General features: G+C 46.9%; 1 protein-coding gene across 1 annotated transcript in view; it reads right to left on the reverse strand.

Moving 5' to 3' along the window:
* Nucleotides 1-27,575, reverse strand: part of HYDIN (HYDIN axonemal central pair apparatus protein) — a 152,444-nt gene that overhangs the window by 29,490 nt on the left and 95,379 nt on the right. The window contains exons 56-60 of the mRNA XM_069739547.1: nucleotides 27,076-27,196; nucleotides 25,255-25,459; nucleotides 24,939-25,174; nucleotides 23,941-24,092; nucleotides 10,208-10,397 (exon numbers count right to left, since the gene is read on the reverse strand). Of these exons, the coding sequence (XP_069595648.1) occupies nucleotides 10,208-10,397; nucleotides 23,941-24,092; nucleotides 24,939-25,174; nucleotides 25,255-25,459; nucleotides 27,076-27,196 (904 nt within the window). The remainder of the gene's footprint in view (nucleotides 1-10,207; nucleotides 10,398-23,940; nucleotides 24,093-24,938; nucleotides 25,175-25,254; nucleotides 25,460-27,075; nucleotides 27,197-27,575) is intronic.

Below are 27,575 nucleotides of genomic sequence, written 5' to 3' on the forward strand. Positions count from 1 at the left end.
CTTTGCGGTGTCCTATTCCATTGAGAGGAATTGATGCTACACCTTTGGCCAAGAATAAACCTCAATACTGGGCCCAGCTGACCATGTGCATGGCTCCTGCACATCAGGAAGTTATTCGCTTTCTGGTGTTGCATAATCTGCATGATGTGGTCGTGTTGGGGTTGCCATGGCTACAAACCCATAATCCAGTATTGGATTGGAATTCCATGTCGGTATCCAGCTGGGGTTGTCAGGGGGTACATAGTGATGTTCCATTTTTGTCGATTTCGTCATCCACCCCTTCTGAGGTCCCAGAGTTCTTGTCTGATTATCAGGATGTATTTGAAGAGCCCAAGTCCGATGCTCTACCTCCGCATAGGGATTGTGATTGTGCTATCAATTTGATTCCTGGTAGTAAATTCCCTAAAGGTCGATTATTTAATTTATCCGTGCCCGAACACGCCGCTATGCGCAGTTATGTGAAGGAATCCCTGGAGAAGGGACATATTCGCCCATCGTCATCACCACTGGGAGCAGGGTTCTTCTTTGTAGCCAAGAAGGATGGTTCGCTGAGACCGTGTATTGATTACCGCCTTCTTAATAAGATCACTGTTAAATTTCAGTATCCCTTGCCATTGTTATCTGACTTGTTTGCTCGGATTAAGGGGGCTAGTTGGTTCACTAAGATAGATCTTCGTGGTGCGTATAATCTGGTGAGAATCAGGCAAGGAGATGAATGGAAAACTGCATTCAATACGCCCGAGGGTCATTTTGAGTATCTAGTGATGCCGTTCGGACTTGCCAATGCTCCATCTGTGTTTCAGTCTTTTATGCATGACATCTTCCGTGAGTATCTGGATAAATTCCTGATTGTTTACTTGGATGACATTTTGATCTTCTCAGATGATTGGGAGTCTCATGTGAAGCAGGTCAGAATGGTTTTTCAGGTCCTGCGTGCTAACTCTTTGTTTGTGAAGGGATCAAAGTGTCTCTTCGGTGTGCAGAAAGTTTCATTTTTAGGGTTCATCTTTACCCCTTCTACTATCGAGATGGATCCAGTTAAGGTCCAAGCCATCCAGGATTGGACTCAGCCGACATCTCTGAAAAGTCTGCAAAAGTTCCTGGGCTTTGCTAATTTTTATCGTCGCTTCATCTGTAATTTTTCTAGCATTGCCAAACCATTGACCGATTTGACCAAGAAGGGTGCTGATTTGGTTAATTGGTCTTCTGCTGCTGTGGAAGCTTTTCAGGAGTTGAAGCATCGTTTTTGTTCTGCCCCTGTGTTGTGTCAGCCAGATGTTTCTCTCCCGTTCCAGGTCGAGGTTGATGCTTCTGAGATTGGAGCAGGGGTGGTTTTGTCACAGAGAGGTTCTGATTGCTCAGTGATGAAACCATGTGCTTTCTTTTCCAGGAAGTTTTCGCCCGCTGAGCGTAATTATGATGTGGGCAATCGAGAGTTGCTGGCCATGAAGTGGGCATTCGAGGAGTGGCGTCATTGGCTTGAAGGAGCTAAGCATCGCGTGGTGGTATTGACTGATCATAAGAACTTGACTTATCTCGAGTCTGCCAAGCGCTTGAATCCTAGACAGGCCCGTTGGTCGTTATTTTTTGCCCGCTTCGACTTTGTGATTTCGTACCTTCCGGGCTCTAAAAATGTGAAGGCGGATGCTCTGTCTAGGAGTTTTGTGCCCGACTCTCCGGGTTTATCTGAGCCAGCGGGTATCCTCAAGGAAGGAGTCATTGTGTCTGCCATCTCCCCTGATTTGCGGCGGGTGCTGCAAAAATTTCAGGCGAATAAACCTGATCGTTGTCCAGCAGAGAAACTGTTCGTCCCTGATAGGTGGACTAATAAACTTATCTCTGAACTTCATTGTTCGGTGTTGGCTGGTCATCCTGGAATCTTTGGTACCAGAGAGTTAGTGGCTAGATCCTTCTGGTGGCCATCTCTGTCACGGGATGTACGTACTTTTGTGCAGTCCTGTGGGATTTGTGCTAGGGCTAAGCCCTGCTGTTCTCGTGCCAGTGGGTTGCTTTTGTGATATGGCTGGCAATCAGGCAACACAGCGTGCAGTAATCAGCGCACATACAGAGATCTGGCAATAACCCAAAACAATAGGACGAGCTCTGAGACGTGGAATCTCTGTAGACTGCAGTACCTGATCTATCCTCACACAACTGGAAGCAGCAGTGGATTGCGCCTATCAACTACCTATGCAACTCGGCACTGCCTGAGGAGCTGACTAGCCTGAAGATAGAAATACAAGCCTGACTTACCTCAGAGAAATACCCCAAAGGAATAGGCAGCCCCCACATATAATGACTGTTAGCAAGATGAAAAGACAAACGTAGGAATGAAATAGATTCAGCAATGTGAGGCCCGATATTCTAGACAGAGCGAGGATAGCAAAGAGAACTATGCAGTCTACAAAAAACCCTAAAACGAAAACCACGCAAAGGGGCAAAAAGACCCACCGTGCCGAACTAACAGCACGGCGGTGCACCCCTTTGCTTCTCAGAGCTTCCAGCAAAAGATAATAACAAGCTGGACAGAAAAAACAGAAAACAAACTAGAAGCACTTATCTAGCAGAGCAGCAGGCCCAAGGAAAGATACAGTAGCTCAGATCCAACACTGGAACATTGACAAGGAGCAAGGAAGACAGACTCAGGTGGAGCTAAATAGCAAGGCAGCCAACGAGCTCACCAAAACACCTGAGGGAGGAAGCCCAGAGACTGCAATACCACTTGTGACCACAGAAGTGAACTCAGCCACAGAATTCACAACAGTACCCCCCCCCTTGAGGAGGGGTCACCGAACCCTCACCAGAACCCCCAGGCCGACCAGGATGAGCCACATGAAAGGCACGAACAAGATCTGGGGCATGGACATCAGAGGCAAAAACCCAGGAATTATCTTCCTGAGCATAACCCTTCCATTTGACCAGATACTGGAGTTTCCGTCTAGAGACACGAGAATCCAAAATCTTCTCCACAATATACTCCAATTCCCCCTCCACCAAAACAGGGGCAGGAGGCTCCACAGATGGAACCATAGGTGCCACGTATCTCCTCAACAACGACCTATGGAATACATTATGTATGGAAAAGGAGTCTGGGAGGGTCAGACGAAAAGACACCGGATTGAGAATCTCAGAAATCCTATACGGACCAATAAAACGAGGTTTAAATTTAGGAGAGGAAACCTTCATAGGTATATGACGAGAAGATAACCAAACCAGATCCCCAACACGAAGTCGGGGTCCCACACGGCGTCTACGATTAGCGAAAAGCTGAGCCTTCTCCTGGGACAAGGTCAAATTGTCCACTACCTGAGTCCAGATCTGCTGCAACCTGTCCACCACATAATCCACACCAGGACAGTCCGAAGACTCAACCTGTCCTGAAGAGAAACGAGGATGGAACCCAGAATTGCAGAAAAATGGAGAGACCAAGGTAGCCGAGCTGGCCCGATTATTAAGGGCGAACTCAGCCAACGGCAAAAATGACACCCAATCATCCTGGTCAGCGGAAACAAAACATCTCAGATATGTTTCCAAGGTCTGATTGGTTCGTTCGGTCTGGCCATTAGTCTGAGGATGGAAGGCCGAGGAAAAAGATAGGTCAATGCCCATCCTACCACAAAAGGCTCGCCAGAACCTCGAGACAAACTGGGAACCTCTGTCAGAAACAATATTCTCAGGAATGCCATGTAAACGAACCACATGCTGGAAGAACAAAAGCACCAAATCAGAGGAGGAAGGCAATTTAACCAAGGGCACCAGATGGACCATTTTAGAAAAGCGATCACAGACCACCCAAATGACAGACATCTTTTGAGAAACGGGAAGGTCAGAAATGAAATCCATCGAAATATGTGTCCAAGGCCTCTTCGGGACCGGCAAGGGCAAAAGCAACCCACTGGCACGTGAACAGCAGGGCTTAGCCCTAGCACAAATTCCACAGGACTGCACAAAAGCACGCACATCCCGTGACAGAGATGGCCACCAGAAGGATCTAGCAACCAACTCCCTGGTACCAAAGATTCCTGGATGACCGGCCAGCACCGAACAATGAAGTTCAGAGATAACTTTACTAGTCCACCTATCAGGAACGAACAGTTTCTCGGCCGGACAACGATCAGGTTTATTAGCCTGAAATTTCTGCAACACTCTCCGCAAATCAGGGGAGATGGCAGACACAATGACTCCTTCCTTGAGGATACTCGCCGGCTCAGATAACCCCGGAGAGTCGGGCACAAAACTCCTAGACAGAGCATCCGCCTTCACATTTTTAGAGCCCGGAAGGTATGAAATCACAAAATCAAAACGAGCAAAAAATAACGACCAACGGGCCTGTCTAGGATTCAAGCGCTTGGCAGACTCAAGATAAGTAAGGTTCTTATGATCAGTCAAAACCACCACGCGATGCTTAGCACCCTCAAGCCAATGACGCCACTCCTCGAATGCCCACTTCATGGCCAGCAACTCTCGGTTGCCCACATCATAATTACGCTCAGCAGCAGAAAATTTCCTGGAAAAGAAAGCACATGGTTTGAACACTGAGCAACCAGAACCTCTCTGTGACAAAACCGCCCCTGCACCAATCTCAGAAGCATCAACCTCGACCTGGAACGGAAGAGAAACATCAGGTTGACACAACACAGGGGCACAGCAAAAACGACGCTTCAACTCCTGAAAAGCTTCCACAGCAGCAGAAGACCAATTAACCAAATCAGCACCCTTCTTGGTCAAATCGGTCAATGGTCTGGCAATGCTAGAAAAATTACAGATGAAGCGACGATAAAAATTAGCAAAGCCCAGGAATTTCTGCAAACTTTTTAGAGATGTCGGCTGAGTCCAATCCTGGATGGCTTGGACCTTAACTGGATCCATCTCGATAGTAGAAGGGGAAAAGATGAACCCCAAAAATGAAACTTTCTGCACACCGAAGAGACACTTTGATCCCTTCACGAACAAGGAATTAGCACGCAGTACCTGGAAAACCATTCTGACTTGCTTCACATGAGACTCCCAATCATCTGAGAAGATCAAAATGTCATCCAAGTAAACAATCAAGAATTTATCCAGATACTCACGGAAAATGTCATGCATAAAAGACTGAAAAACAGATGGAGCATTGGCAAGTCCGAACGGCATCACCAGATACTCAAAATGACCCTCGGGCGTATTAAATGCCGTTTTCCATTCATCTCCCTGCCTGATTCTCACCAGATTATACGCACCACGAAGATCAATCTTAGTAAACCAACTAGCCCCCTTAATCCGAGCAAACAAGTCAGAAATCAATGGCAAGGGATACTGAAACTTAACAGTGATCTTATTAAGAAGGCGGTAATCAATACACGGTCTTAGCGAACCATCCTTCTTGGTTACAAAAAAGAACCCTGCTCCCAATGGTGACGACGATGGGCGAATATGTCCCTTCTCCAGGGACTCCTTCACATAACTGCGCATAGCGGTGTGTTCAGGTACGGACAAATTAAATAAACGACCCTTAGGGAATTTACTACCAGGAATCAAATCGATAGCACAATCACAATTCCTATGCGGAGGAAGGGCATCAGACTTGGACTCTTCAAATACATCCTGAAAGTCCGACAAGAACTCTGGGATGTCAGAAGGAATGGATGACGAAATAGACAAAAATGGAACATCACCATGTACTCCCTGACAACCCCAGCTGGTTACCGACATAGAGTTCCAATCCAATACTGGATTATGGGTTTGTAGCCATGGCAACCCCAACACGACCACATCATGCAAATTATGCAGTACCAAAAAGCGAATAACTTCCTGATGTGCAGGAGCCATGCACATGGTCAGCTGGGCCCAGTACTGAGGCTTATTCTTGGCCAGAGGTGTAGCATCAATTCCTCTCAACGGAATAGGACACCGCAAAGGCTCCAAGAAAAATCCACAACGTTTAGCATAATCCAAATCCATCAGATTCAGGGCAGCGCCTGAATCCACAAACGCCATGACAGAATATGATGACAAAGAGCACATTAAGGTAATGGACAAAAGGAATTTGGACTGTACAGTACCAATAACGGCAGAGCTATCGAACCGCCTAGTGCGTTTAGGACAATTAGAAATAGCATGAGTAGAATCACCACAATAGAAACACAGCCTGTTCAGACGTCTGTGTTCGTGCCGTTCTACTTTAGTCATAGTCCTGTCGCACTGCATAGGCTCAGGTTTACTCTCAGACAATACCGCCAGATGGTGCACAGATTTACGCTCGCGCAAGCGACGACCGATCTGAATGGCCAAGGACATAGACTCATTCAAACCAGCAGGCATAGGAAATCCCACCATTACATCCTTAAGAGCTTCAGAGAGACCCTTTCTGAACAAAGCCGCTAGTGCAGATTCATTCCACAGAGTGAGTACTGACCATTTTCTAAATTTCTGACAATATACTTCTACATCATCCTGACCCTGGCATAAAGCCAGCAGATTTTTCTCAGCTTGATCCACTGAATTAGGCTCATCGTAAAGCAATCCCAGCGCCTGGAAAAATGCATCAACATTACTCAATGCAGAATCTCCTGGTGCAAGAGAAAACGCCCAGTCCTGTGGGTCGCCGCGCAAAAAAGAAATAATAATCAAAACCTGTTGAATAGGATTACCAGAAGAATGAGGTTTCAAGGCCAAAAATAGCTTACAATTATTTCTGAAGCTCAGGAACTTAGTTCTGTCACCAAAAAACAAATCAGGAATCGGAATTCTTGGTTCTAGCATCGATTTCTGATCAATAGTATCTTGAATCTTTTGTACATTTACAACGAGATTATCCATTGAGGAGCACAGAGCCTGAATATCCATGTCCACAGCTGTGTCCTGAAGCACTCTAATGTCTAGGGGAAAAAAAAGACTGAAGACAGAGCTAAGAAAAAAAAATGATGTCAGGATTTCTTTTTTCCCTCTATTGGAAATCATTGAAAGGCTCCTTGTACTGATATGGCTGGCAATCAGGCAACACAGCGTGCAGTAATCAGCGCACATACAGAGATCTGGCAATAACCCAAAACAATAGGACGAGCTCTGAGACGTGGAATCTCTGTAGACTGCAGTACCTGATCTATCCTCACACAACTGGAAGCAGCAGTGGATTGCGCCTATCAACTACCTATGCAACTCGGCACTGCCTGAGGAGCTGACTAGCCTGAAGATAGAAATACAAGCCTGACTTACCTCAGAGAAATACCCCAAAGGAATAGGCAGCCCCCACATATAATGACTGTTAGCAAGATGAAAAGACAAACGTAGGAATGAAATAGATTCAGCAAAGTGAGGCCCGATATTCTAGACAGAGCGAGGATAGCAAAGAGAACTATGCAGTCTACAAAAAACCCTAAAACGAAAACCACGCAAAGGGGCAAAAAGACCCACCGTGCCGAACTAACAGCACGGCGGTGCACCCCTTTGCTTCTCAGAGCTTCCAGCAAAAGATAATAACAAGCTGGACAGAAAAAACAGAAAACAAACTAGAAGCACTTATCTAGCAGAGCAGCAGGCCCAAGGAAAGATACAGTAGCTCAGATCCAACACTGGAACATTGACAAGGAGCAAGGAAGACAGACTCAGGTGGAGCTAAATAGCAAGGCAGCCAACGAGCTCACCAAAACACCTGAGGGAGGAAGCCCAGAGACTGCAATACCACTTGTGACCACAGAAGTGAACTCAGCCACAGAATTCACAACACTTTTGCCCTTGCCGGTCCCAAAGAGGCCTTGGACACATATTTCGATGGATTTAATTTCTGACCTTCCCGTTTCTCAAAAGATGTCAGTCATTTGGGTGGTCTGTGATCGCTTTTCTAAAATGGTCCATCTGGTGCCCTTGGCTAAATTGCCTTCCTCCTCTGATTTGGTACCTTTGTTCTTTCAGCATGTGGTTCGGTTGCATGGCATTCCTGAGAATATTGTTTCTGACAGAGGTTCCCAGTTTGTTTCAAGGTTTTGGCGAGCCTTTTGTGGTAGGATGGGCATTGACCTATCCTTTTCCTCGGCTTTCCATCCTCAGACTAATGGCCAGACCGAACGAACCAATCAGACCTTGGAAACATATCTGAGATGTTTTGTTTCTGCAGACCAGGATGATTGGGTGTCCTTTTTGCCATTGGCTGAGTTCGCCCTTAATAATCGGGCCAGCTCGGCTACCTTGGTGTCTCCATTTTTTTGCAATTCTGGGTTCCATCCTCGTTTCTCTTCAGGACAGGTTGAGTCTTCGGACTGTCCTGGTGTGGATTCTGTGGTGGATAGGTTGCAGCAGATCTGGACTCAGGTAGTGGACAATTTGATCTTGTCCCAGGAGAAAGCTCAACTTTTCGCTAATCGCAGACGCCGTGTGGGTCCCCGACTTCGTGTTGGGGATCTGGTTTGGTTATCTTCTCGTCATATTCCTATGAAGGTTTCCTCTCCTAAATTTAAACCTCGTTTTATTGGTCCGTATAGGTTTTCTGAGGTTCTCAATCCTGTGTCTTTTCGTTTGACCCTCCCAGACTCCTTTTCCATACATAATGTATTCCATAGGTCGTTGTTGCGGAGATACGTGGCACCTATGGTTCCATCTGTTGAGCCTCCTGCCCCGGTTTTGGTGGAGGGGGAATTGGAGTATATTGTGGAGAAGATTTTGGATTCTCGTGTTTCTAGACGGAAACTCCAGTATCTGGTTAAATGGAAGGGTTATGCTCAGGAAGATAATTCCTGGGTTTTTGCCTCTGATGTTCATGCTTCCGATCTTGTTCGTGCCTTTCATGCGGCTCATCCTGGTCGGCCTGGGGGCTCTGGTGAGGGTTCGGTGACCCCTCCTCAAGGGGGGGGTACTGTTGTGAATTCTGTGGCTGAATTCACTCCTGTGGTCACAAGTGGTACTGCAGCTTCTGAGCTTCCTCCCTCAGGTGTTCTGGTGAGCTCGTTAACTGCTTCATTACTTAACTCCGCCTGATGCTGCTATCCTTGCTCCTTGTCAATGTTTCAGTGTTGGATCTGAGCTTCTCCTGATTGTTCCTGTGACCTGCTGCTCTGTATAGCTAAGTGCCTTTTGCTTTTTTGTTGCTTTTTTTCTGTCCAGCTTGTCTTTTGTTTTGCTGGAAGCTCTGAGACGCAAAGGGTGTACCGCCGTGCCGTTAGTTCGGCACGGTGGGGTTTTTTTGCCCCCTTTGCGTGGTTTTGCTTTAGGGTTTTTTGTAGACTGCAAAGTTTGCTTTACTGTCCTCGCTCTGTCCTAGAATATCGGGCCCCACTTTGCTGAATCTATATCATCCCTACGTTTTGTCTTTTCATCTTACTCACAGTCATTATATGTGGGGGGCTGCCTTTTCCTTTGGGGAATTTCTCTGGGGCAAGTCAGGCCTATTTTTCTATCTTCAGGCTAGCTAGTTTCTTAGGCTGTGCCGAGTTGCCTAGGTAGTTGTTAGGCGCAATCCACAGCCGCTTTTAGTTGTGTTTAGGATAGGATCAGGTGTGCAGTCTACAGAGTTTCCACGTCTCAGAGCTCGTTCTTGTATTTTTGGGTATTTGTCAGATCACTGTGTGCGCTCTGATCGCTAAGCACACTGTGTTTCTGGATTGCCTTCATAACACCTGTCATTAGCAAACATAACATGCGACGCGATGTAGAGGAGTATAATAACAAACTTGGCACTCAGTTCGTTATTATATTCTGACGGGTTGGATACCTGACTTGAGCACCAACAGCACTACAGCCTAAGAGTGCCGTGTCTCTCAAAACAAGCGATTTAGAGGAGGTCAGGACGGGAGTGACGTGATGTAGAGGAGGTCAGGACGGGAGCGACGTGATGTAGAGGAGGTCAGGGAGGGAGCGACGTGCTGTAGAGGAGGTCAGGGCGGGAGCGATGCGATGTAGAGTGGGTTAGGACGGGAGCGATGCATTGTAGAGGAGGTCAGGGTGGGAGCGACGCGGAGTAGGTCGGCGGGAGCGACGTGCTGTAGAGGAGGTCAGGGCGATGCGATGTAGAGTAGGTCAGGGCGGGAGCGACGCGATGTAGAGTAGGTCACGGCGGGAGCGACGCGATGTAGAGTAGGTCAGGGCGGGAGCGACGCAATGTAGGGTAGGTCAGGGAGGGAGCGAGGCGATGTAGAGGGGGTCAGGGCGGGAGTGACGCGATGTAGAGGAGATCAGGGCGGGAGTGAAGTGTTGTAGAGGAGGTCAGGGCAGGAGTGACATGCTGCAGACAACTCACCTGTGCAGGAACAGAGCCCTCGTTTTTAAGGACAAAAGGTAGTTGTTGGCTCTGACCAATGAAAAGTCTCTGGAACAGCAGGACGGGGTTTCCTCGCTTGTTGCGCAGTGCTGGGCGCAGGATGGTGACGCGAGGAAGGCTGCCCTCTCCAGCCAGGTCAAAGGTCAAAGTGCGAGACTTGGAGAGGGAACTAGTGAGAAAACCACCAGAAGAATAGTTAAACCAAAATACTACCCGTATACACCTTCCGGACCTCACTACTCACCGTATACACCGTCCGGACCTCACCCCTCACTGTATACACGGCCCGAACATCAGCTCTCATCGTATACACAGCCCAGACATCAACTCTCACCGTATACACTGCCTGGACATCACACCTCACCATATACACCGCCCAGACATCACCCCTAACCATATAGACGGTCCGGACATCACCGCTCACCGTATACACAGCCCAGACATCACACCTCACCGTATACACCGCCAAACATCACCCCTAGCCATATACACCGCCCGGGCATCACCCCTCACTGTTTACATGGCCCAGACATCACTCCTCACCGTATACACAGTAGGGACATGACCTCTCTCCATATACACCCTCAGACATCAACCCTCACCGTATACACCACCCAGAAGTCAATACTCACCGTATACACCCCCAAACAGCACCTGTCACGATTCAGCTGTCAGATGACCCTGTCCCAATCACTAGGCGTCACCCTAGCTCGCCCTTTTCCCTGGGATACTTCTGAAGGTGAAGATGCCGGGGCCTCCTCACTTGCCTAATCTCCTGAATCAGCCCTAAGGGAACCCTACTGTGCACCGCAGTACAACCTGACTAAAGGTACCGTCACACATAATGATATCGTTAACGATAGCGTTGCTTTTTGTGACGTAGCAACGATATCGTTAACGAAATCGTTATGTGTGACAGCGACCAACGATCAGGCCCCTGCTGGGAGATCATTGGTCACTGGGGAAAGTCCAGCACTTTATTTTGTCGCTGGATCTCCCGCTGACATCGCTGAATCGGCGTGTGTGACGCCGATTCAGCGATGTCTTCACTGGTAACCAGGGTAAATATCGGGTTACAAAGCGCAGGGCCGCGCCTAGTAACCCGATGTTTACCCTGGTTACCATTGTAAATGTAAAAAAAAAAAAAAAAACACTACATACTTACATTCCCAGTGTCTGGTCATGTCCCTCGCCTTCAGCTTCCCCGTACTGACTGGTGAGCGCCGGCCAGCCGTAAAGTACAGCACTGCGGTGACGTCACCGCTGTACTTAACAGCTGGCGCTCACAGTCCGTACGGGAAGCTGACGGCGAGGGACATGACCAGACACTGGGAATGTAAGTATGTAGTGTTTTTTTTTTACATTTACAACGGTAACCAGGGTAAACATCGGGTTACTAAGCGCGGCCCTGCGCTTAGTAACCCGATATTTACCCTGGTTACCTGGGGACTTCGGGATCGTTGGTCGCTGGAGAGCTGTCTGTGTGACAGCTCTCCAGCGACCAAACAGCGATCGACATCGTTGTTGGTATCGCTGCAGCGTCGCTTAGTGTGACGGTACCTTAACAGGGCAACACAAACAAGGGTAATTGAAAATACAAGGCATGCAAATAGTTACTCACATGTAACAGAGGAATGCACCGGGGAGTGGAGGACGGGGAAAAACCAAAGTAAGAGGAGGGAAGGGAATTATCACACTTACAAACCCAAGCAACAGTCACAGATAACTCCTCCAAAACTCCTTCTCATATAAACACCTCTCCTCCAAGCCATGCAGCATAAGCTAGTTCTGACATGGGTTTAAACAAGGACCTAGATTATAAAGGGGATAGGAGTGGTTGACCGAGCTCAGACTCCCAATCACAGCATGGCCAATTAACCCCTGTTCTGCCAAAAGAAATAACCAACATTTAAAAAGGAGAAGTGCTTTTTCTTAGCGTTGGAGTAAGAGCAATCAGATGCTGCGGTCATCTGGCTCCTCTCTGTTGCTGTAATACCATGATAGTACCCCCTCTTCTACGAGGGACCTCCGGAACCTCATGACCTGATTTATCAGGGTGTGCCACATGAAAAGACTGGATCAGTCTGGCTTAATGAACTTCAGATGCTGGCACATCCTCTCCTCAGGATCGTACCCCCTCCAATGTACCAGTCAAAGTGAAATATTAGGTCTCAACTTCCCATGCCCCTTTTCTTCTACCACCCTCATTGCCACCATTGTTTCAGTTTTTTAAATTTCTCTCTCTCACATATTTTACTCCATAATCAGCAATTTTGTGGGTCCACCAACTCTCTTATATTAATCTACTTGTACGTCTACTCCATACTTCATCACTTGAGCTGTGGCCTAAAATTCTTGTGATAGCCAGCTGTTTTCTATTATGCCCTAGGTTATTTCATTTGACCATTGATTTCCACTGTAAATACTTTTGTTTTTTCATGCACACATGTACTCTATTTGTTATATTGTTTATTATTATTTCACTTTGACTTTGTAGTGACTGATTAAGGACCGAAACGTTTCTGTTATTTTTTGCGGATACCATTAAATCACCTGTCCTATTACATTAAGTTGAGTGTCGAGTTTTTGCTATATACCACGGTGTGGGAACCTACTCTGGCACCTGTTTACGGCTGTGCACACGTTTACTTTTCCATCCTTGAAGTTGGCGCAGTGTGGACTCTGCTAAGGAGACGTGGTTGGGTCATCGTATATAAGACACAGTGCCAGAAAAAATCCTTCACAGTCTGAAGCAACTGGGAGTCAGACGGGGAGACAAAGCCCATACTTGGGGGTTCCCCTGGTGGAGCTAAATTATTATCCCCACACGTTGCTCCTCTGTATCTGAGGAAACCGTACGTAACCTAAAGAACAGTTTACAGGCCCCCTGAAAACAACTAACTTGTCACAACCCCCAGAGAACCTGTCTGGCAACGCTATCTTGGGCTCCATTAAGAGCTGCCTGGGAGACGCAAATCTCACACAAGATATCAGGAAATAGGAAAGTTCTGATTATTTCACTTACACATACAGATCTCTCAGCTGCAGCTTCCTCTGCCTGCCAACACAAGGCTGGAATTCTATGCCATTCTTTCTCCCTCTGCCTGTGTGTGTAATACTATACATCTTCCCCCTCCCTCAAGAATTTGTATGGCTTTGAGCTGCAAGCAGGTCTCCCTACATTCCTCATTCCCCCCCTCCCTTCTGATTATGGCTAAAACTGGTATAGAAAGCAGGAGCTTCTATTGTTCTTTTAAGGTTATATATATTGGCACCGATCAGGGCTAGAGATATAAGGATTATATATTCCGGATGTCCATCGAGGGATCTATAACTCCCAGAAATCGCTAGAAGCTAAACCCAACGAGTGCAAAGAGTGGGTAGTCGTGTAACTACGCCGTGTTTACACTTAAAAAAATGGCCCCGAAGTGGTGCACCTCCTGATCATTGTGTCTTTCATATATGAGGTTCGTACAGCGAGCTAGGCATAAAAATGGGTGCCATAACTAACAAAAGGGGAGGATTCAGCCTCTAAGTGAGGTCACCACAAGGGGAGTGGCTTGGTTTTAGGCTGGAAAACAAGTGAGTGAAGCAGCAGTCTTCATGTGTCTTTGTCTGGGGTCTAGCTGCTATACAGGGGTGATACATCTGGATATATGCTCGCCCTTCCCCCACAGTTCAAGGTCAGCCATGAGATAAGATGACATAACGAAATGTAAGTGTTCTTTTCAACTTTAATCCCATTTTATTTGTAATTACACTGCACATAACAATATTTGTCTTCTTTATCTCTTTTATACTTCTGTAAACACTACCTACCTTTTTTGGAGTAAAATATAAAATTACTAGCTTGTCTCTTCTTGCTCTATAACGTACGGTCACATCCTCTGAAGTGAATTACGCTACTAATCTGGGTTGGCACCGAACCCGTTAATAATTAAGAAATCGGAGTTGGTGGCAGCGGATTTGTCCTGTGCGATTGGGAGGCTTTGTAGCGACCGGCGGCATTGAAAATTATTGTTCCCGCGTGAGTGGGAGTAGATATATCGCCCTCGCTGCATTGTGCCCATTTGCTAGTCCAAAGTAAGGCAGCCTTTCTGGCGACTAATCATCCTAGGTGCAGTACACGGTCTGACCTGAGGGTAAGGGGGGCACCAGAGAGATGCAAGAATAATTTCAGCTCATGGCAGACCATGTGGCTCGGGGGAGGGGCGATACATCAAGATGCATTACAGAGTGTCTCTCAGCTAGCTTCCTGGTCAAAGGCTAGTGAAAACTGAGCTCTCGGGGTCTTATACCGCTTCGTCGTGACATCAGAGTGGGAGGAGCTATGAAATGCACTCCTACTTTCTCAGAGGGACTCAGTTATGGAACATTCACATCCCCTGTAGCTCCAGGATGCAACCTCGTATAGCGATCACGGAACTACCATTCTTCCGGGCATGAACAGGGCGTTAATTTGAGCCTAAACACAACGTGCTTATGAGCCCGCCATAAGCAGCAATCCGTTTCTCCATATCTGCTAGGCGCTGCGTCTAGAAAACGCACTGTGTGATGGCCCAGCCGATGCACATACCAAATATATAACTTCCATAGCTCTGTCACTAATTGGGGTCAAGTGATGCCTTACTGTTAAGGTGGTACATGAGCAAGATAGCACATGGTTTTCAGACAAAGGATTTCTACACACTCCTGCATTCAAGAGGAAGGGGGGGACAGAGTCCCACACTGGAGTTTCAAGTTACAGCTGTATTCAGGGGAAGGGATTTGCCTGCAGGCCAAGACAGAGAAGGAGAGATTTCTAGGCAGAGTGTCTGGAACCATGGCACCTTCTGAAAAAATCCCTCAGACCATGGTATTTTTACATTATCGTGACAGTGGGATATAGATAAATCCCCTTCAGAAAGAACCAGGGGCAACCAAACAACCCCGGCTCATGACAAATTAGTTTGAGTGGTGGGGATGATAAAGGTATCCTCCCTGTTGTGAATTCTGTGGCAGAGCTCCCTCTTGTGGTCACAAGTGGTACTTCGGCTGATTCTCTCTGTGATCTTCCGTTGGTGGAGAAAAGTGGTACTGCGGCTTGAGTTTCCTTCCTCAGGTGATATGGTGAAGTCGTTAGGTGCTACCCTATTTAACTCCACCTGGTGCTTGGATCCTTGCTTCCAGTCAATGTTCTAGTGTTGGACCTGTTTCCTCCTGGAGTGTTCCTGTGGCCTGCTGATCTGCATAGCTAAGTTCCTCTTTGCTATTTGCTGTTTTTTCTTTCCAGCTTGTCTATTTGTTTTTTTCTGCTAGCTGGAAGCTCTGGGACGCAGAGGGTGTACCTCCGTGCCGTTAGTTCGGTACGGAGGGTCTTTTTGCCCCCTTTGCGTGGATTTTGTAGGGTTTTGTGTTGACCGCAAAGTTGCCTTTTCTATCCTCGCTCTGTTCAGTAAGTTGGGCCTCACTTTGCTAAATCTTTTCATCTCTACGTTTGTCTTTTCATCTTAACTCACAGTCATTATATGTGGGGGCTGCCTTTTCCTTTGGGGTATTTCTCTGAGGCAAGGTAGGCTTATTTTCCATCTTCAGGCTAGCTAGTTTCTCAGGCCGTGCCGAGTTGCATAGGTAGCGTTAGGCGCAATCCACGGCTGCCTCTAGTTGTGTTGGAGAGGATTAGGGTTTGCGGTCAACAGAGTTCCCACGTCTCAGAGCTCGTTCTTATTTTTTGGGTTATTGCCAGGTCACTGTATGTGCACTGACCTCTATATCCATTGTGGTACTGAACTACCAGCCATAACACCTCCCCATGATCCATGACACCACATGTATCAGGGTGCTGCAAAACAACTGTGCATAAATCTGCCACCTCCAGACTGATCTGCTGCAGATGTCCAATAAGAGCAGTGATTGGATACATAATGGATCAGAAAATGGTTATGGTCAGAGCTAATGTCACAACTCAGCTGTCGGGTGACCAGGGGCTCCTTCCCTGTTCCTTCCACTAGGGGGTGGCCTAGCTTGTACTATTCCCCGAGATACTTCTAAAGGTGAAGATGCCAGGGCCGCCACCCTTGCCTTGTCTCCTAAGTTAGCCCTCCATCTTTTCTCTTCCCCCACCCAGGGAAGAAGTGCGCTACTGTGCACTGCAGTACACCAACCCGATAAACAAGGCAACACAAACAAGGGTAACTGAAAATACCAAGCAAATATTCACTAATGTATAATAAGAGAAATGCATCGGGGAGTGGAGGACGGGGAAGAAAACAAAAGAGAGATTTCCACACTTACAAACCACGCAACAGTCACAGGTAAGGATTCTTTCACACTTGCGTCGGTACGGGTCCGTCGCTAAGCGTCGGCGCGACGTACCGACGCACGTTGTGAAAATTATGCACGACATGGCCAGCGGATGCAGTTTTTCAACGCATCCAATGCCTATTCTAAAGTCTGGGGAGGTGGGGGTAGAGTTCCGGCCGCACATGCGCGGTAGAAAATGGCGGACGCGACGTACGAAAAAAACGTTCCCTTGAATGTTTTTTCGTGCTGACAGTCCGCCAAAACACGACGGATCCAGTGCACGACGGACGCGACGTATGGCCATACATCGCGATCCGTCGGCAATACAAGTCTATGGGCAAAAAACGCATCCTGTGGGCACATTTGCAGGATCCGTTTTTTGCCCAAAACGATGGATTAGGATGGATTAAAAAAAAAAAAACGCTAGTGTGAAAGTAGCCTAACTCCTCCAAAACTCCTTCTCATAAGAATAGCTCTCCTCTTAAGGCTACTTTAACACTTGCGTTTTTCAGCTTCCGTCACAATCCGTCGTTTTTTGAGAATGCAGGATCCTGCAAAAAAAATTTGCAGGATCCTGCATTTTCCCATAGACTTGTATTAGCGACGGATGGCCATCTGTTTCATCCGTCGTGCACTGGATCCGTCGTGCAGAGAAAACGTTCATAGAAACGTTTTTTTGCACGTCGGAAAATCGGTCAGCGACGCATCCTGCGCTGCCCGTCGTCGGCTATAATGGAAGCCTATGGACGCAGGATCCATCGCTGACCGCCACACACAGGAATCCAGCGACGGATCCAGTTTTTCCCCTCTGAGCATGCCCGGAAGGATTTTTCACGCCCGGAAAAAAAGAGTCTCTCTCTCTCTCTCGTCATTACACTGGATGCGCCACACATGGCTTTCCCTATTTTCGTGACGTTCGTCGATACGTCATTTAGCTGCACAATGACGGATCCTGCATTTTCCCATAGACTTGTATTAGCGACGAATCGCGACGGATGGACACACGTTTCATCCTTCGTGCACTGGATCCTGTGGAATGTGACGGCCCGTCTTTTGCAAAAAACGTTCAAGGGAAAGTTTTTATGTACGTTCCAGTGTTTCTGACTGCGCATGCCCAGCAGGAAATCTCGTACTCACTCTCTTTCCTCCCCGGGACTACAGACGAAAATGTGAAAGGACACATTTCCGTCGGTACGTCGCGCCGACGCTTTGTGACGGGCGACTACCGATGGAAATGTGAAAGAAGCCTAAGCCATGCAGCAAACGCTAGCTCTGACATGGGTTTGAATCAGGACCCAGATTATAAAGGAGATTGGAGTGGTTAATTGAACTCAGCTGAGAGCTCAGAGCTTTCAACATGGCCAATTAACCCAGTTTAACCTGGATTAACCGTTTCTTAAGGCGTTAGCACAGATCAACACTGTGGTGAAATATGTCTATATCTACAGTGTATGTGTGTAGTGACATATGTCTAGTGTTATATGTGTGACTAGTGATAATGTAACATCTGTCCTGAAGGCAAGTCTCACCCAGGTGTTAATGTGTATTTTCCTGAGACAAGCAGACTTCTGTCTCCAAATCTCACCAGGGGGTCTAGCTAGGACCAAGAAGAAAGGGTAACACTTGACACCTTCTAGCTCTTGGAAGAGAGATGTTAATTACGGCCTGATAGTTTCTCTGTGAGAACGTTTACACAAAGGATCTCAAGAGAAAATAATATATTCATTGGTAGCGCGGCCGTGGTCCAATCAAAAACAAGCAATTATGATATTAAACTGAGGGTCTGGTCTAGAAACCTGACCTCCAGACCAAAGCTATAAATTAGTAAATTAGACCTGTATACCTAGAACCGTGTTCACATAATGGGGGCGGCCGAGCTGGTGTGATCCAATCTACATTCATCCTACCCTCAGGGAGCAGATAGCAGACTACCAAGTTAGATGATTTCTGTAAGTTTTCACCTGTTATTTTGTACTGTTTTGAATAAGTTGTAGGTCTTCTTTTTATCATATTTTTATACCTTTTGTTACTGTAAGCACTGAACCTTTTTGTATTGAAGTATAAAACTTTAATAAGTTGAACCTTGAATGTTCTAAAAGAATCCATAGCCTAAGGTGTGTGAGCCTTTTGAGTGGTAGACAGTATTAGTAGTAATATTTCCGGGACTCATCGCCCGTGTATTCGGTGAGTGGTGGCAGCGTGTATGAGCGGGTGTGTGGCCTGGGTCGGTGTGTGATTTATGCTCCCATCACAGGATAGGACAGAGGTTGAATGCTGGACTGAGAGTGGGGAGATAGATTAACCCTTGTAGGCACAACCTCAAGTCATGTGCTGAGAGCGGGTATGTGACGAATTAATGACACCACGGAGAAGGGATCCGTCACAAACACAATGGAGATCCACACATCTGCAGCTCCACAGCCTAAATGAGACACTCAGCCTCCATTTTATCTGCCAAATCACGGCCCTGCGGTTGGGATATGTGAGCAGTCATTCCCACCCATCTCTCATGACTGCTCGTAAAACCTGGCTGGGTCATTCCATGTCTAGTGAACCAATGATTTTTAATTCTTTTGAGATTTTGATATTTGGTAATAGTGTGTCAGAGAATGCAAAATGTGAAGAAAAAAAAAATTCTAGATATGTTTTTTTTTTTAATTGATTTTCCAAGTTCGGAAAAATTGTGAATTTCGGTGTTGCCTGCCTTTACATTTCTCCTCATAACTCGGGCTAGAAAAAAGATAGATAAACCAAATAAGCACCAATCTGCTCAGAACTGTACAGGCTTTCACCAGATATGGCACAAGAGTATCTCTGATAATATTTTACCCATGTGAACGCAAACGCAAAATGTTAAAATGCATTTCCGAAAAAAAAAACGCTTAATTTAAAAATTTCAAAAACTGCACATGTGCCTGCTATGCTCCTAGCCACATGTGTACCAAAATACAAGCTGGGGTCGTGATGGGATCAGATGTTAAAAAATAAAACTATTACAGTGTCAATTTGAAAATCTCGCATTCAGATCTGTTCAGCCTGTGGTCTAACAGTGTGGGGTCTATATGTACCAAATAATCCATGATTGTTAGATATTACTGTATTATTATGTTACAGCTTAGAAGCAGGAGAGGACAGAGGAGAAGCTTTGTTAGGGATGAGAATGACCAGGGGTGGACGGTGACTGCAGAGCAGATGACCGGCCGGCAGCTCGCGTCTCCAGAGGCCACGTTCACACCAAATCTTATCACCCAGGCAACTCCTCAAATGGAGGGAGAAACATATTCTTATCATCCAGTTCATGTATTGTACAAACCTGGACTACGAAGAGCAGGAGGAGAGTTTGTTATAACATCAGTTACAGGAAGCAGAAAGGGGACTCGGCAATACCAGACTGTCATCACATGCAGTGAAACAAATAAAAACAAGGGTTTCTTCATTCAGCAAAGACAGTGAGGGCCATGACGTGGTAGAAGGCGGCACAAGATCGGCAATGGATGACACAACTGGTGATATGACCTGTGAATATGATCAGCGCTGGTGGCGGCTACTGTACTCTCCAAAGACTGTGAAAATGAAGAAGTAGAAGGGACTTTTCTGAAGCTTCTGGTCCAGCGCCGTCCTTTGTGTATCCAAGAAAACCAGACATTGTAAAAGTTACAACAATCAGCTATAAGGCTACGTTCACATTTGCGTTCTGCCGGGCTGCGTCGGGTGCATGCGCCCCTATATTTAACATGGGGGCGCATGGACATGCGTTTGCATGTGTTTTGCGACGCATGCGTCTTTTTTGCCGCAAGCGTTAGGGCGCAGAGGACGCAGCAAGATGCTTTTTTTTTTGCGTCCAAAATCCGGCAAAAAAAGGACGCATGCGTCGCAAAACTATGTGTTTTGCATGCATTCTTGTTTGCGTTGTGCGTTGCCAACGCAGCAGCGCACAATGCACATGTGAACATAGCCTAACTCAGGTGGAGCCGAGCACCATGACCGGCCGCACATACTGAGACAGAAGGAAACGGCCATTACTAGTAAGCGCTCATGGACAAGATGACATTTCACCCACTAGAAGGGACACATTGATGATAACAGGATAGTGTAAAAACTACTATTAATTGTTTGATTAGTTCATATTTTATAAAACAAGGAATTAACTACTGGACTATTCCTCTTAAACACTTCATAAATGACATGTTTAGTGATATAATAGAAAACAGATTGTTCCATGTATAAATAGGTAGTGAAATATTGGTTCTTTTAATCTTGTTTTTACCATATAATTAGGATCAGACTGTATTTATTAATCTCTTGGGGATGTGATCACCTTTTTTTCTTTTGGTTTGTTCAATGAATTCAGGTTGAAAATGGGCGAGTTGTGTTATGATGATAACATGTATTTATTCTGGTACTTCGGGATTTGTTTTTTGTGTTTCTTTATTGTTCCATATAAATGTTGAATTCAATAAGTTGTAATTTCAAAAGAAAAAAAGGAAGAAACTCACACAAACAAAATCAGATAATTCAAGGCTTAAAAACAAAATACAAATTTGACAGGTCCCAAGTTGAATCCCTGTACAAACATAAACAAGAACACGAGTAACACACATGCATGTTTTCACAATTTTAAAAAACGTTTTTTTTCACAATTGTGCATCAAAATTTTGAATTTGATTTCCCCAAAACAAAATAAATAAATACTAAAGAAACATGGTCTTGTGAGATATCAAATGAAAGCCGGTACCGTTCTGAGAACAGAGACGCCTCTCCCACCTCTTTATCTTTATTCTAGCCCTAGATATGACAAAAAATGTAAAGCCATACAAGGCCAAAATTTGTGTTTTTTCTAAACTTTAGAAATCTGTAAAAAATTAACTGATGAAGAAAAAAAATTAAAAACTTTTAATTTGTAATTAACTAAAGTTGTAATTCATAAAAACAAAAAATAAAAAGAATCTAAACACGTGAGGTAAAAAAAATATTCATATTTGGATCACTTGATATGGAATGACCCGGCTCTGGAAAGATAACTCTCTCAGCACTATATGTGCTGGAGCATGCTTCCAAGCTCACATCACCACAGCTAATAGCAGCGATAACGCATAGCTCACATCTCACTGTATACAGTACCCAGACGTCAACCCTCACCATAAACAGCACCCGGATATAACCCATCTGTCACGAATCCCACCGGATATGTCAGGGATCCCACCAATCTGTCACAGTTCACGGAGAAGATACCTTTATCATCCACACCAATTTGTCATGAAGCGAGGTTGTTTGGTTGCCCCTGGTTCTTTCTGAAGGAGATTTATCTATATCCCACTTCCCAGTTCCGGTTTGGAACTTGCAGCTCTCTGGCGCCCCCTTACCCTCAGGTCAGTCAGAGTACTGCACCTAGGATAATTAGTCACCAGAAAGGCTGCTTGCTATGTACTGGCTATTGAGCACGCTGCAGCGAGGGCAATATAACTACTCCTAAACAGGCGGGAACCATAATTATCAATGCCGCCGGTCGCTGCAAAGACGCCCAATTGCACAGGACAAGGTATGTTGCCACCAGATTCTCTTAATTATTAACAGGTCTGGAGCCAACCCAAATCAGTAGCGTAATTCACCTCAGAGGACGCGACAGTTCGTTATAGAACAAGGAGAACAAGCTAATAAATGGTATATTTTACTCCAAAATAGGTAGGCAGTGTTTACAGAGGTATAAACAAATATTATAAAGAAGACAAATCATATGTACAATACAATTACAAATAAAAAAAGGATTAAAATTGAAAAGAACACTTGCAGGTCGTTATGTCATTGCATCATCATGGCTGACTGTTTGCTGAGGAGGAGGGGCTACATCTAGAGGCATCACACGTCTGTACAGCAGCTAGACCAGTGTTTCTCAACTTCAGTCCTCAAGACCCCACAACAGGTCATGTTTTCAGGATTTCCTTAGTATTGTATAGGCGATGGAATTAATGCTTGAGCAGATGACGAAATTATTACCTGTGCAATACTAAGGAAATCCTGAAAACTTGACCCGTTGTGGGGTTTTGAGGACTGGAGTTGAGAAACACTGAGCTAGAACCTGGACCAAAGACACTGAAGACTGCTGTCTCACTAAGTTATCTCACAGCCCAAAACCCAGGCACTCCCCCTGTGGTGACCTCACTTAGAGGCTGAAACCTCCCCTTTACTTAGCATTATGAAAACTATTTTTATGCCTAGCTCGCTGTATGAGTCTCGTATACAAAAGAGACAATGATCAGAAAGTGCCCCACATCATGGGGATTCTTTTAAGTGTAAACCCGGAGTAATTACCTGACCCGCTTATGTACGAGCCCGCACTTTGCACTCGTTGTTAGCTGCTAGCGGTTTCAGTGAGTGATAGATCTATCGAGGGACATCCAGAATATATAATTCTTTTATCTCTAGCCCGGAGCGGTGCCCCTATATATTACTTTCATAGAACAATAGAAGCTCATGGTTTCTATATACAAGTTTCAACCAGTACCAGTTCGGAGGGGGAATGAGTATTGTAGGAAGACTTGTCTGCTGCAGCTAAAAGCCATAAAACTTCTTCAGTGATTCTAGTGAGGGTTGCTAGCACACTGGGCTCACTTTACACTATATAGCACAGGGGGAAGGAGGGGTGGCTTAGAATTCCAGCCTTGATAAGAAGGCTATCTACTGGCTAACACGTTACCAAGATATACAGCCTTGTTAACAGGCAGAGAAAAGAAGGGGGGTTGAATCTGCAGTGGATGTCTGTGCCATGGTACCTTCTAGAACGAAACTCACATTATGGCATTTTTACATTATCTTGACACTCTCAATGTATATACCGCCTGTATGTTACCCCCTGTAGCAGGGCCAGGCAGGACAGTGATAAGTCCTAGCTCTGCAGGTCCTGATCAGATGCACCTTGCCATCTTTGACTAAGACCCAGGGCCTGTGGTCACTAGGTGTCAGTTGAGCAGAGTGGAGTGTACTGGTGGTGAGTGTCCAGCCAAAATGTGATGTGCCGGGGTCTATGTGAATGGAGACTGCACGGGTCAGATGAGAAAGCGGAGTAACGTGGTAGTTTGCAGCCTGCTCAGTTGTACACTTCTGTTTGGCGTGAGGATGCTGAAGCTCGGGCTGAAGGGGACACCGAGACTGGAGGGATCTTCTGTATATGACGTTTGCTCCAGTAGAGAAGTCTGTTGGGGGGGCTGCACTGACATATCTGCCTGCTGGATGAATGGGTTATTTGCTGTGATATTTGGGAACAAGAGAGGCTGTTTTGGTTTTGATTCCCTTGTAGCTTTATGAAAGCAGAAAAACTGCACCTGTTTGGACCAAATCACATTGCCTGTGTGAACTCTGCCTAATGCCTACCTGGGAGGCACCTGATCCCTGCACCTTACACCATATACACCGCCCAGATATAACAAATGTACCTTGGGATTCCCTCTACAGTAGCCTCGAAGGTACACTGGTACGTCTGCATGCTCTGCGGGGTGAAGGAGACACTGGCGTAGCTGTGACTGTGGCTCGGGATGCTCATTCGTGGCGGCTGGACTTCAAAGATTTCAGAAATTCGAGCCACAGACTAGAAAAGTTAAAGTCAAATGTGTAAAAAAAGGCAGCAAAGCCCCCTATCTGTACCCAACACCCCGATCATCCCCTACGTCTACTCATACACTGGTGTCAGCACAGCCCCCCGATCATCCCCGGGGTCTATCCATACACTGGTGACAGCAGCACAGCCCCACTATCATCTCCGGGGTCTACCCATACACTTGTGACAGCAGCACAGCCCCCCGATCATCCCCGGGTCTATCCATACACTGGTGACAGCAGCACAGCCCCACTATCATCTCCGGGGTCTACCCATACACTTGTGACAGCAGCACAGCCCCCCTATCATCTCCGGGGTCTACCCATACACTTGTGACAGCAGCACAGCTTCCCGATCATCCCCGGGGTCTATCCATACACTGGTGACAGCAGCACAGCCTCCCGATCATCCCCGGGGTCTACCCATACACTGGTGACAGCAGCACAGCCCCCCTATCTGTACCCTACACCCCTGTAATCCCCGTGGTCTACCCATACACTGTTGATAGCAGCACAGACCCCCTTTTTCTACCCTACAACCCGATCATCACCAGGGTCTACCCATACACTGTTGACAGCAGCACAGCCCCCCTATCTGTACCCTACACCCCGGTAATCCCCGTGGTCTACCCATACACTGTTGACAGCAGCACAGCCCCGTATTTCTACCATACACCCCGATCATTTCCGAGGTCTACTCATACACTAGTGACAGCGGCAGAGCCCCCCTATCTGTACCCTACACCCCGATCATTCTCGGGGTCCACCGAGGTCTACTCATACACTGGTGACAGCAGCAGAGCCCCCTACACCCCGACCATGCAGTGAGCCCCGTTACCTTAGCAGACAGGGGTTTGACGGTGAGGGCCACATCGCAGGTGACCTTGCCGGAGTTGATAATCTTGAAGCGGGCGGTGGATGTTTGTCCAACGAGCACGTTCCAAAATAAAAATCTGTTCTCTTCTTGCAGGTAGATCCCCCCAGACTGGAGGGGCGGCAGACACTGCAGGACCCGGGCATCCCTCACAATTCGATGTTCTTCAAATATACTGGCAATGTCATCTGTGATGAATCCTGGGGGATCAGGAGGAGGTGGTCACAAGTGCGCTCAGTCCCTGTGGCTGTGTACAAACATGGACCCTGTAGAGGTTTACCTGGGGTGCACACCTCACCGATGAGGCGGAAGGGAATCCCGCCAGGGTGGTCCTCTGGGTGTCGATCAGAAATATCCAGGGTCAACAGCTCCTCGCTTTTGCCCAGTTGATCAGCAAAACACTCCACATTGATGATCTGCTGACCACCAGGAGGAATAGTCCCAAAGCCAGGCACCATCATGAACATGCCCAGCGTGAAGCGAGCCTGCAAAGAAGCCCACCCCGTCATAGCCATACGTACAGTGACAGATCACACACTGAAGTCCCCCATACACATTACGAAACTGACAGCCCTCTCTGTCGACTCTCCATACACAGGGACCCTCTCTATGACCGCACCGCAGCCAGCCGCTTGGGTCCTCCTCCTTCAGACTACTCTGTCCTCATTCTCTAGACTCCTCTGTCCTCCTTCTCTAGACTCCTTTGTCCTCATACTGTAGACTCATCTGTCCTCCTTCAGACTCCTCTGTCCTCCTTCTCTAGACTCCTCTGTCCTCCTTCTCTAGACTCCTCTGTCCTCATTCTCTAGACTCCTCTGTCCTCATTCTTGACTCCTCTGTCCTTTTTCTCCAGACTCCTCTGTCCTCCTTGACTCCTCTGTCCTCCTTCTTGACTCATCTGTCCTCCTTCTTGACTCCTCTGTCCTCCTTCTCTAGATTGCTGTTCTCCTTCTCGACTCCTCTGTCCTCCTTCTCTAGACTCCTTTGTCCTCATTCTGTAGACTCCTCCGTCCTCATTTTACAGAATCCTCTATCCTCATTCTCTAGACTCCTCTGTCCCACTTCTCTAGACTCCTGTCCTCATTCTCTAGACTCCTCTGTCCTCCTTTAGACTCCTCTGTCCTCCTTCTCTAGACTTTGTCATCTGACTACTCTATCCTAATCCTCCAGACTCATCTGTCCTCCTTTTCTAGACTCCTCCATCCTCCTTCTCTAGACTCCTTTGTCCTCATACTGTAGACTCCTCTGTCCTCCTTTTACAGAATCCTCATTCTCTAGACTCCTCTGTCCTCCTTCAGACTCCTCTGTCCCACTTCTCTAGACTCCTCTGTCCTCATTCTCTAGACTCCTCTGTCCTCCTTCTTGACTCCTCTGTCCTCCTTCTCTAGACTCCTCTGTCCTCCTTCTCTAGAGTCCTGTCATCCTTCTCTAGACTCCTTAGTCCTCTGACTACTCTATCCTAATCCTCCAGACTCATCTGTCCTCCTTTTCTAGACTCTTCTCTCTTCCTCCTCCAGACTCCTCTGTCCTCCTCCTCCAGACTCCTCTCTCCTCCATGTAATAGGTGTGGGGCCTATACATGGCATCGTGTCACTGAGTACATATATATATATATATATATATATATCGCATGTAAGAAGAAAGGAGCGCACTACCTGGACGTTGGATGCGGGTGAACTTTATTCCAAAAGCATAAAAGACATCTTCACGACCGGGGGTGCTGTGAAAAGAGTGCGGCAAAGCTGGACGACGGCCGTTTCGCGCCCGACCGGCGCTTCAACGGGTCAGTGTGGACTGCATCCACGTCCAGGTAGTGCGCTCCTTTCTTCTTACATGCGATTCATTGTGGCTGTTTTCCAGTGGAGCTTTGCACCCAGGACTGGACTTCACCTTCAGGACACAGGTGAGCGGTTCCCACAGTATCATTGGCGGTGGTGCCGTCCGGCTTTCTTCTTCTTGGTTATATATATATATATATGTATATATACATACATACACAGAGCTGGCCTGGAGCTCAACTCCAAAAGCTGTTCCTGCCGGGGCCACGGCCTTTAGTCTCCATGCGAGCATGAGGATGACCAGGAGGTGGAGGCCGACGTACCTGCCCAGAAATACTTGTGTCTTTAAGCTGGGAATCTGCGCGCTTCGTTTTGCTTATGGAGACTGATCTACTGGATCCAGAACCCTCGCGGGAACGCGCTCTCTTCATTCCTTGAGCCGGCCTACGAGACACAGGGAGCCGGTGTGGTCATGGCCAGACAGGGAGAAGTCACAGCCGAGCCGCAGAGTCCCTTTAGTAACTCAGACTCCGCAGGTATAAATTGTGCTATTGGCGGTCCAACCCGACATCGTTATATTTGTGGTGTGCGATCAGGTCAGGTCTGGAGCTTATCCTGAGGGACACGTGCAGTTTAAACTAAATGTCCCTTAGTGATGTCTCCACTCGTGATCGCTCCATTGACCATTTAATCCCACAAAAGTAATGGTGACGTGTCCCTGGGGAGCAGGGGGCCGCAGAGCTGGCACATGGTGGTCTCTTCCCACACCTTACTCCGGGAGCCTTCTATGCATGTGAAGCTGGAGGGTCCCGGCTCTGCTCAT

This window comes from Ranitomeya imitator, chromosome 9 (genome assembly GCF_032444005.1).
Source record: "Ranitomeya imitator isolate aRanImi1 chromosome 9, aRanImi1.pri, whole genome shotgun sequence".
Classification (NCBI taxonomy): domain Eukaryota; kingdom Metazoa; phylum Chordata; class Amphibia; order Anura; family Dendrobatidae; genus Ranitomeya; species Ranitomeya imitator.